Genomic DNA, 11,237 nt, shown 5'->3' with positions numbered 1-11,237 from the left:
GATATTTATTTTAATTGTATTTTTTGATTAGTTGTTTTTAAGACTAGTTGTGGGTTTATATAGCAGTTCACTGACAATGTTTTCCCATAACATATCTGATATTTTTACTTTTATTGTCTACTTAGCATCTTTTAATACAAAAACAGGGTGGACCGCCTCGACCACCGGGCTTAGCAAGTTTTCTGGGGGAAACCCTGCTTGAAATAAGAAAAAAACATATTTTTTTCTTCATTTCAGAAAAAAATAAGAAACTATAACTGTTCAGCACTACCTTCCCAAAGTGGCCCCTGCCAAGAACTGCGATCAACTTGAAGTCCTGCAGACACAGAGGCCCTCTGCTGGCTCTGAGGGAAACAACATCAAACAGATTCAAGTCCCGTTTTCTAAAACCAGGGTTCCCTGGTCCTCAAGGCACACTGTCCTACATGTTTTAGAGGTTTCCTTRATTTAATGTGCCCGATTCAGCTGATTGCAGTTCAACAATCGCCTGTTAGTCAGTCATCGATTGAAATCAGCTGGGCTGAAGCAAGGAAATACCTAAAACATGCAGGTCAGTGTGTCTTGAGGACCAGGGTTGGGGAACACATCAAAGATCTATCATTTGGCAAAGTATTGAATGAATGAATGGATGGATGCAAGTTCTACAGTCAATAGGTAATAGTCTGGAAATAATAAACATATTTTCCATATTCTATTTTCATCTTCTATATTTTTCCAGATTTGACCCCCCCTGCCCCCCCCAAAACCACAGAAGTCTAATTTCCAAACTTTTTTGAATATAAACTGGATGGATGGATGGAGAAAACCTTCAGTGAGCAGGATATGGACTAAAGTCTAGAAATAGGAGGAAACTTTTCCAGACTCAGTTCACATATTTAAATGTAGGACCGAATCAATCGCTAGAATAACTTTATTTCAATTCAGGTCAAACCTACTTTATTGATATCAAATGGAAATTAAATGTTGGAACTCATTCATTCAAATTATCTCATTAATCCAAAAATAAATGGCTTTGATGGAGGGGAAAGACGCTCTAAATGTAGCTATAAGTCTTAATCATGGGATTATTTAGTACAATCCATTATTACTGAAAAATTCAGAAGCTGTTTTACTCCTAAAATCCTTATTTTGGAKTTCAAAGTAGCCAAGTGCTCCTCACTCCGGGGCAACATGTGCAATAATCCTCATCACTGATGACTCGGCCCTATTAACAGGTGTTGCAGCCTGACACAGGCTCACACTGAGCCAGTAGGCAGTTTCCTGATCTCACGCTGAGGCRGCCATATTGCAAAGTCTCATGTTCGGGAGTGTGTTTTGATCATGAGTGGATGTGAGGTGAGAAAGACACGCTGGATAAGAGGGGAGGRTTCTTGTTGTGTGTCTGCACCTGCGCAAAGAGTTCTGGGACTGCGATCTGGTTGGCTGCTGCTGAGCAGGGACGTCGGGGGTGGGAGGGGCCTCAATGACGGCCGTCTGCTCCTGTCCGGACGGAGAAACAGAGCGGGGTGAAAGTGAAAAGGAGGTAAAGATGAAATGGCAGATTGCTCCTGTCCTCCTCGCTTCTTCCCTCCTTCCTCCTAGTTAATTAGTTGTCTTAAAAAAAACATCAGCGTAATTAATCCTGTAGCGCTTCAGCCCCACTGAACGCACCATCTGTCGAAGGCCCGACTCCACTTGAGCCCCTCCGTTTCGGCCTCTCTGGCGCTCATTAGCAGAAGCACGGCTGTGATGTGTCCAAGCATGTTGGACACACATTATGTACGCAAACACATTGCAGGTTATTGTTTATATATGGAAATTTCGTGCATGMACACAACTCTGGAAGGCAAAAAGACTTTTTTTTTTTTTTTAACCTACCGCAGTAGAGCAGTTGTATTGAAATGAAACCTGGAGACGTCGGTGTTATTTATTTAGTGCAGTGCACCACAGGAAAGGGAAAATAACACAGAAAAACATTGAAGAACAACTCCAAACCACACCTATTCTTTTTTTCTCACTCCGTATCAGCTAGGCTACACATTCTCATTGCCTTAGCAACTAACTGACAACAACGTCACTAATGTTTCGGGATTCAACGCCAGAAAACACGCAAACATTTCCCACAAAGAACAAAACGTTCAGTCCGTTAAGTTTTCAGGCTTGATGTTTTCATTYGATGCAACGATCAATAAGTGATTGTCTGAACATAAACAATCACTTATTAACTCTTTCTAGATTGGATATTTTTGCTTATTTTCATTGTAYGCARTTCTTTAAATGTCCTGTGAGTAAATATATTATCCCATTTATCCATAACAACTGGAACTTTCAATATCCACCATGTTATTTTCGCAATTTACAGTCTATTAAAAGAGTGCCCCTCAGATTAATTTCAACAAAACTCACAGAATTCTGCAGCACGTCTACATGTCACATTTGTCAAAGTCACGCTAGCATACCTGACCTACTTGCCATTTTGTTTTAATTAAAACTTTTTCCCAATCTTGTTGTCYATTTGCTGACAATTCGTAGCAAAGCATTGAGTCACTTTTGTTTTATACATCATACGTACATTTAAGATTTAGCACCTTGTGTTGATGACTTGGTAGCTAGAACTAATGGTAGTCATCCTCAGCGTGCTGTTTTTTGCCCTCCAGGTGTCGACACAAATATTAGATTAGATGTCTATTAGAGAGGCACAYCTCAAAGTAGAGATGCACCAATATAAAAATTTGGACTGACAAGTCCGATAACTGATATTTACCGAAATTGTACATATATCTCCCTACACTTTTCGACACACTACCCACATTGCCTCTCAGTTTCAGTCAAACACCCCATAATCCTTAGTCAGCTAACTGTGCATACCTACCTCAAACATATACCTTTTATACATTTAGTTATAAACAAGTTTCTGTCATGAAWCTGGATGAAGAGTTGATTACGCAGGTTGGTTCTGTTCCAGAAAGTTTATGCTAGCCAGATTTCAAAATGGTTTCTGAACCGTCTTTTTGGGATTGTTGTTAATTTGGAGGACCCCTTTATATTTAGGGTTGTACCGATAAATCTGTCCTTATTTCCTTAGATTAGGGAGATCGACAATAGGCCAATGCTTACATGCTAAACCAAGCTTTAGGGTTTTACATGTAACCTCTGCCTGCTTTGTTTTTCACTGTAGCTGCTATTCATCTCAACTTACCAGGGACGCTGGAGTGTCTACCACATCTTTCCTCGTCTCTGCTTTCGGAGAAGAATCGCTGTCCAGATTCAACTTCTCCACTGAGATTTCTCTGCACAAAACACAAAAATGTGTGTGAACTCCTTTGACTTTCCTTCAGAAACATTCTTCAGATTACCAGACCTAGCCTCAGGATAGTCATTTCCGTACCCCGTGGTGTGTGTGATCGTGCTGCTGGAGAAGCTGGGTGCGTATGCGGCCGTGTTGCTCCCAGTGGGGATGGCGTTCCTCAGCAGGCGGACCCAGGTGGCGATGTCCACGTTCATCTGACGGGCACGCAGGAAGGCTTTRCCTGAAACGCAACRCGCAACGAGACGCGAGTCAGAAACAGCCAAACGTCATCAGCGTACGGTGCGATCGGCCTCTCACGGATTTAAAGAGCCAACCCCAGCGAGGCTGCCGTGCTTCCTGCATCTGATTTTTCAGAAATGTTCATAATCCCTCTCAGAGAAATAATAATAATAATAATAATAAAAGATTCTATGAGCAGCAGCTTTGCTCAATCCTTCTGGATTATAAAACCTTTAAATCAAGCATAAATCGGGTTATGCTTTTTGCACGATTTACATCTAAGTTTCACCTAAAACCACTTTCAGACCAGATCTAAACTATAGTCTACATTAGGTCTAATTCACAAATCAAGAGCCCTAAATTTACCATCTAAAACCTCACAAAATACGGATCATGGTTGGAAGAACAAGATCCTAGATGCACACTGTGGACCAGAAAGTGAATGTCTTTGCTCAGAACGGACAGAAGCAATTGACTTATTGAGGACAAGAACTCCTCTGTCAGCTGGTGGAACCTAAAAAATKCAAGTCTGACAAGAATCAACTTCCTGTTTGCTGGAATTCCTGGTATTTTTTTTCCAAGGTTCCTCTGTGGAACATTTAGCTTAAGAATGAAAATGTTGCAGTGTCCAGTCTGGAAGTGAACCCACCATGATGCTTGGAGAAGACCTTCTTCTGCCTCTGCAGTCGGCGGCCTCGCTCTATGACCGGGTTGAAGAAGGTCACCTGAAAGCCAGACGTTTCTGTGTTACAGTCAGTTMAACCCCACCGTTGTTTCCCAATATTTGGTCACGCGCCGCTGAGCGGAGCCCYACCTCGGCCAGCAGCAGCCCCTGTGGCTCCAGCTCTAGCTGGACCTGGTGCCTCTGGTTGTCCAGGAACTCCTCCAGCTTCAGGTACTTCAGGGCGCACAGCGAGCGATAATCTCTCCAGTACACGGCTATCTCCATCTCCCGAGACTAAAGCCAGGACATGACATTTTTTTTTAGAAAAAAAAAATCTCCTTATAATTACGCATTTCCAGCATGTCTCTAACAAAGTCTTACTCGCTCCAGTTCTACGGTGAAGGTGTGGTCCCAGGCCTGCTCCCCCACCGTTCTCCAGGGCGTCTGGCCCACCATGGTGTTCTCCAGCTTCAGCACTGCGCTCACCTCCGCTGAAAACCAAGCAGGAAAACAAAAACAGACACGAGTTCTTCTAGAGTTTTCTTTAACCTACCAGGCATATTTTGCAGGAGGATGAGTCCTCATATTAATCTTTGTTTGATCCATCAAACGTGTATAAGTTGATTGAGGCCTTCCTTGTTCAGATTAAACCAACAACTAATGATTATTTTAGTAATATAGTTATTCTATCAATCATTCTGACGATTAATCGATTAAGYGGATAAAATAACTGGGACATTCTGCAGATTTTTCTTTGAATCACTTGAGCTTATTTTACACAGTATTAGAAATGTATATAGAAAATACAAATACACAAATTACTCAACTCCTTTTATGATGACAAAATAATTATTTTGCCAAAAATGCAACAACATATCATTCCTTCAGTGAACATTTATAGCAAAGGATGCATCTCTAACTAAAAAAAAATAGATATTTTTTTTAGTTAGAGTRTAGTATTGGGCTGATCTATTGATGACTTATTTAATAACTAGATAGGAAAAGGAGGCAAATGGGATTTATTTATTTTTTTAAAGAATTTGAACTAGATGAAGCTAMAACAGAGAGTCCAGGGTAGAACAAATTTACAGATAAAGGWTTTTTTTTAACCTTAAATACAAAATGAATGTATTCTTTGCACAGTTTTGGCTTAATTAATTGTTGCTCTAAATGTGTTGCTCTGTCAGCTAATGAATGGTCTTTTTTGAGTATACTCCAGTTAACAATTAAGCAATTGCCAAATTAGCTGACGATTATTTGAATAATCGATTCATTGGGATTAATCCGATTAATYGCTTCAGTCCTAATTCAGATTTTGGTCGTTTGTGAAGATTTTTGTCTCTTCAGGGKTTTTTTTTCTCAGCTGTTCTTGTTTCGTCCCTSCCATAAACGTGTCTCAGTTACAGTGCTTTTTATTGCTATCCCCGAGAAAAATGTTTTTAAAAAGCCTTATTTATTGCAGCAGGATGAACTCRAAYATTAAAAATGAAAAAAATTAAACTTCTAAGTTAATTCAATGGGGGAGGAAAGCCCATGTTAAGAAATAATTGGTGCTAATAAATCATTGGTGAACAAGTTATTCTTTTTTGAAATAATTTTTAAACACRTCAAGTATAAATACTATATATTTTTAAAGCAGTTTAGAATTTCTAGGATCTTCTATTTAGTGATYGTTTTGTTTCTGGGGAACAAGTATGATGTGACCAAGTGACCTTTTTGTTTTAGCCATTAGCGCTAGCAGGACCAAAGACCCATATTTGTTTTACCACCATGCGMAGTGAGCAGGATATATAAGGGAGTGATTAATAATAATAGAGGCGTTCTCTCTTCTACCATCACAAACACAAACACGTAGAGTTTTCTAAACTCTGGAGCTTTAACAGGAACTGCTTGCCTTGCTCAGACGAGTCTAGATTTAGGTTTTTACAACAAACACCCCTGGGAAAGCCAATAAGGCCTGCTTCTTTTCCCCAAAACTCAGAATGTTTTGAAATGTAGAAACATGTAAATATAAATCAGAAAACTGAACTTATAACGGATCATCATTAGCTATTTCAAAATAAAAAAAAACAAGAACATACGACCAAATCAAGACAGAAATTAAAATGGTCAAACTTCTTCCAGGCTGAGCTGAAAACAGGAGATTTTGTGATTTCACTAAGAGAAGAAATCACGCTGCCCTGTCAGCAACAGTAGAGGTGCCAGAAGTTTTGATGTCTGTAATTTCCACTAAAAACCTGGAACAATAAAGCTCAGTTTGTCTGAAGGCTTTTTACACGTATTCACAAGGGACAAGGGAGTAATTATTTCATATGGCGCCAATTTGTCAAGTTTCCTTACAAAGAACGGAGCGCTCTGTAATTTTCATCGCAGGTACACCTCAACTGTGAGAGACAGAATCTGAAAGCAAAGTCTAGAAATCATGTTGCATGATTTTAAAAATAATTAACTTGCATTTTATCACATGAAATAAATATTAGGCTCAGTAGAAAAGCAGAACCTTGTAACTGGGAACAGAAACCTTTGTTTACAGTCACATGATGTTTCCTGTAGTTCTGGACCAGGTTTTGGTTGGTCCGCTCCTCCATACAGATCGTCACCAGACCTTTCAAGTTTTTGGAGCGGTTGCTAGGCAACACAGAGTTTCAGCTCTCTTAAAAGGTTTTCTATTTGATTCATGTCTGTCACACAGATGAGGTGTGGCTGTGATAAAAGTGACGGTACTTATTATTCTTTGTAAGTAGGAGAACTTTAAAAAATGTGATCAAATACTTATTTTCTCCACTCTAACTCTGTTTGTTTAATAGCAGGCCTTCATCTTACTGTAACTGCACTTTTCAAAGTTGAAACTAAAGTTATTTTCATTTGTTGGGTAGCAAATACAGTTCCTGCTATGCCTTCCTGGCGTAGCTGGCATTAACGAAAAGCGGTTTGAAAAACTGGGCTTTAACAGGACCCTTACAGGAGAGCTCGTCGTTCTTGCTGGGGAGCTTGAGGCTCATGCTGCTGGTGCTGCGGCTGTAGAGGCCGATCAGCTTAAAAGAGGAGCGCCCGTCCGTCTGGGAGAAAGACGGAAGAGCCACCTGGCTCCCTCGGCTCCGTCCCGGAACGACGTCCAGCAGCCCCACGCAGCCGAGGAGGCGTACCTGCAGAGTGCCTGGAGAGAGACCAGGGGCGTCTGATAAACACGTCCGCTTCCAGAAACACGAGGAATGAAGCGAGGCGTCCCGTCGGCGCCTGTACCTGTGAGCGGCGACGGCTTGCTCAGAGTGCTGTACTGGTTGTGCACATACGGGGTGCTCTGCTGGGAGCTGAACGCCGAGGACGAGGCCAGCACCAGCTCCTCCTTGATGAGGCAGGCCTTGGGATGATCCTCCGGGAGCTCCTGGAGCCGCTGCTCCAGGGAGCAGCGCAGCAGGTCCAGACGCTGGGACGACTCACTCAGACCGCACTGGGCCTGTAGAGCGGCAGAGAAAATGAGAAATGACCTCAATGTTCGAGTTTGAGCTTCGAGAGCCGGTGCTAATAAACAAGAAGGGTTCGGTGAATGCGCATATGAAACTGGGGGGTTCGGTACCTCAAAAAAGGTTAAGAACCACTGCTCTAAATCATTCTTAAGTAATTTAACGGTAATGGTAGAAGTAATAATGCAAGAATGCATTCTAAAACACTTTACATTTTAATGAACATTTAACACTGGAACTGGAAGACATTTTAAATATCCAAAACAAATGAACAAAACAACAAATAAAATGAATTTTGAAGAATTTGTAGGCTGCACAGTGGCGCAGTTGGTAGAACTGTTGCCCCGGTTTTTCTACATGGAGTTTGCATGTTCTCCCTGTGCATGCGTGGGTTTTCTCCGGGTACTCCGGTTTCCTCCCACAGTCCAAAAACATGACTGTCAGGTTAATTGGTCTGTCTAAATTGTCCCTACGTGTCTGTCTCTGTGTTGCCCTGCGACAGACTGGCGACCTGTCCAGGGTGACCCCGCATCTCGCCCGGAACGTTAGCTGGAGATGGGCACCAGCACCCCTCCTTACACCCTTGTCCCCACTAAGGGACAAGGGTGTAAGGAAAATGAAGTATTTGTAAATAAAATTGTCCTTCAAATAAAGTCTAGTTCAGACCAAAGCACCAGACTGAAGACTTTTATTATCCAGTCTTTGGTAGACAGACAGAAAAAAAAGATAAATGATAAATCATGCCAATGGAAATTATTGAGTTTGTTTTAATTTATCACGCAATTAATTGATTTATATGATAGACCTATTAAATGTTTTTATTGACTAGCCAATGAATTTATTTTCCATTGGCAGTTCTACTTCTTACTGCACTGATTGAACAAATTAAAGTTTCTGTTTTTACACGTTTGACCAAGCTTAAGAAGGTATTTGTGTTTTTCAGAGTGCTGTACTGGTGCAGAGCTATCAAATAAATTTGTAATTCCGTACATTTTAAGAACTGTTTGAAGTCAATTCAAGTCAAGTTTTTCTGTATCAGATCGGTATCGGTCGATACTAAACCTCAGATATTTGTATCGGTATCGGACGTGAAAAAAATTGATTTTTTATTTGACTTGGCACTCTGTGGTTGTTGCCGTTTCACCTCAGCGATGGCCTTCTTGTCCTGGACCTTCCCCGCCCCCAGCAGCCGCAGCATGTTCTTGGCTCCCTCAGCCATGGCGTGCTCCACGCGATAGTGGTGCCAGAGCTCCTCAACGCGCAGCTCCGCCCCGCACAGGTCCGGCTTGCCTGGGAGACATGGGTCCAGGGTCAGGAAGGCATGTGGTCGACATCACACATGGGTACATGCGGTGGGGATTCACAAAAAGAAACCAAGCCGCAGAAATGTGCCACTGCGCTGTTGCATTTTTCTAAACATTGAAGGCTGGCAAAAACAGCGCTAAATAATCATTGTGTTTGTTTCAAAATAGTATAATTGGTGCGTCTCTAATAGATCCTTGAGTTGATTGCTTCTCTGTTTTTTATATTTCTTCATTTTTGTTACATATTCAAGTTTTCCAATGTGACTTCTTCTTTGATGCACCAACAAGCTTCCTTTCCCTCACCGCTCCTATTTTGTTTAGAGCTGCTCTGATTTTGAAACACATCAACAGACCAGATTACTTACAAGTCAGCCAGCTGCAACAACATGCATACACAGGTAGGGGGAGCTGTTTGTAAAGTTACACAGTCAAAAATTAGCAGAAATAATTTGGGTTGGTTAGCCTGTCATAAAAGAAAAAGAAAAGGGTGTTGATATTTTCACCATGCTATTTGTTTATTTGTAAATGCCAGTTTCAAACTGAATGTTTATTTAGGACCGTAATCAAAATAAACTAAATATTTAGCTCCAAGTAAAGTTAGCAAGTTAAATAAGTCATGCATTTGCTTTAGTAACTAAACATTTGACTTCAAACTACTGTATTTTCCGCACTATAAGGTGCACCGGATTATAAGGCGCACCTTCAACAAATGGCCTATTTTAAAACTTTTTTCATATATAAGGCGCACCGCATTATAAGGCACATAGAAAAGACACTTCAGTTTGGGTTGCCAATTTGTTCCGTACTCTATTATTACACATTCACATTTATAAAAAAGTGGTCCCCAAGTACTTTATATAGCAGTCTGCCTCAGTCATTGTTTCACTCACGGTGTTGGTGTTGCATATTGTGCCCAACTGCTTTCTGGGTAACACAGACCAACCGACACGCTGCCGCCGCAGTCTCTGTCTCTCTTCACCCGCCCCTTCGCCCCCCTGGCTTTAAATGTATTATCAAACTTTATTAACAAACCAGCGTTCTGACAACTATCCCAGCATGCACCACGCACTTCTTCTAAAACGGGGGAAAATGAAGTCGGCGGCTGCTTACCGTAGTTGCTAGACCTGTTGTGGCTCAATATTGGTCCATATATAAGGCGCACCGGATTATAAGGCGCACTGTCGGCTTTTGAGGAAATTGAAGGTTTTTAGGTGCGCCTTATAGTGCAGAAAATACGGTAAATAAATATTACTGTAAATATTTAGTTGACCAATATTTAGTCAAAAATTAGCAGCAATTTAGTTAGCAAGCTAAATATTTATCTCTAAACTAAATATTTAGTTTGGAGTTAAACATTTAGTTGGAAGATAAATTTAGTGGAAATATTTAGCTRTTTAGCTTGGCTATTTAGGAACACAATATTTAGCTCAAAAACTACTTACTTACTTAGCTAACTAAATAATTAGTTAGCTAAATAATTAGCTAACTAGTTGCTTAGTTGGCTAATTACTTGGTAATTTAGTAATTATTAACTAAATAATTAGTTAGGCAATATTGTGATCCAAACTAAACATTTATTTGCTCAGAGCAAAGTATTTAGTTTCGAACAAAATATTTTGTTTGCTAACTAAATATGTTGCATGGAGCTAGACATTTATTCTGTAAAATATTTTGCTTAAAACCTAAATGTTTAATGTGAAACTATATATTTAGTTTGTAAGCTAAATATTTAGTTTGTTAATTAAATGCTTAGATCCAAACTGACTTTCTTGTCTCTTTTTGACGGGCAAAATAACCCAAATTATTGCTGCTAATTTTCAATTATAATGTCACAAACTGCACCCGGTACACTGACTCACCCGCATCCTTTGAAAACTAAAGAAACCTACTTTGGAAATGCAGATCTCAAAGCCAGAATGTTCAAAAACAATTTGAGTCGGATCTGTTGTTCTGCGTAAATTAAAGTGTAAGATGGCATATGTTTTCACAAATGTATGCTCAAACATTGATTCCTTTAAGGAACTTTAAGGAGCTAAATGGATGAAAACCCCAAATATCCCCACAAGAAGCCTTTGAATGCGCCTCCTTCTCTCCTCCTTCCCTGCAGCCCTTTCTGCTGCCATCTGGGAGACAGACTCCCTTCCTGGCCCCCTGCACCTGCCCTGCCTCCTCTCTCCAGCCGCAGCTAAATGAGGCATGGCTTTTAGTTGTTGGGCAACATCAAGCGGATGGAGGAACATCAATAAGGCTCTAACCTAAGAAGGCCGTAATGGACAATGTGAATATATATATATATA

General features: G+C 40.6%; 1 protein-coding gene across 6 annotated transcripts in view; it reads right to left on the bottom strand.

Moving 5' to 3' along the window:
- The window catches only part of LOC103468356 (serine/threonine-protein kinase N1-like), a 47,122-nt gene that overhangs the window by 5,811 nt on the left and 30,074 nt on the right, over positions 1 to 11,237 (bottom strand). For all 6 annotated transcript variants that reach the window (XM_008415383.2, XM_008415385.2, XM_008415384.2 and 3 more), the window contains 10 exons: positions 8,781 to 8,926; positions 7,416 to 7,629; positions 7,135 to 7,329; positions 4,554 to 4,663; positions 4,323 to 4,466; positions 4,158 to 4,233; positions 3,368 to 3,509; positions 3,179 to 3,269; positions 1,388 to 1,479; positions 272 to 344 (listed from right to left, as the gene is read on the bottom strand). In XM_008415383.2, coding sequence (XP_008413605.1) covers positions 272 to 344; positions 1,388 to 1,479; positions 3,179 to 3,269; positions 3,368 to 3,509; positions 4,158 to 4,233; positions 4,323 to 4,466; positions 4,554 to 4,663; positions 7,135 to 7,329; positions 7,416 to 7,629; positions 8,781 to 8,926 — 1,283 coding nt within the window. The remainder of the gene's footprint in view (positions 1 to 271; positions 345 to 1,387; positions 1,480 to 3,178; positions 3,270 to 3,367; positions 3,510 to 4,157; positions 4,234 to 4,322; positions 4,467 to 4,553; positions 4,664 to 7,134; positions 7,330 to 7,415; positions 7,630 to 8,780; positions 8,927 to 11,237) is intronic.

This window comes from Poecilia reticulata, linkage group LG8, assembly GCF_000633615.1.
Source record: "Poecilia reticulata strain Guanapo linkage group LG8, Guppy_female_1.0+MT, whole genome shotgun sequence".
Classification (NCBI taxonomy): domain Eukaryota; kingdom Metazoa; phylum Chordata; class Actinopteri; order Cyprinodontiformes; family Poeciliidae; genus Poecilia; species Poecilia reticulata.
Note: the sequence above shows the minus strand (reverse complement) of the source record. Positions and strands in the feature narration are given on the sequence as shown.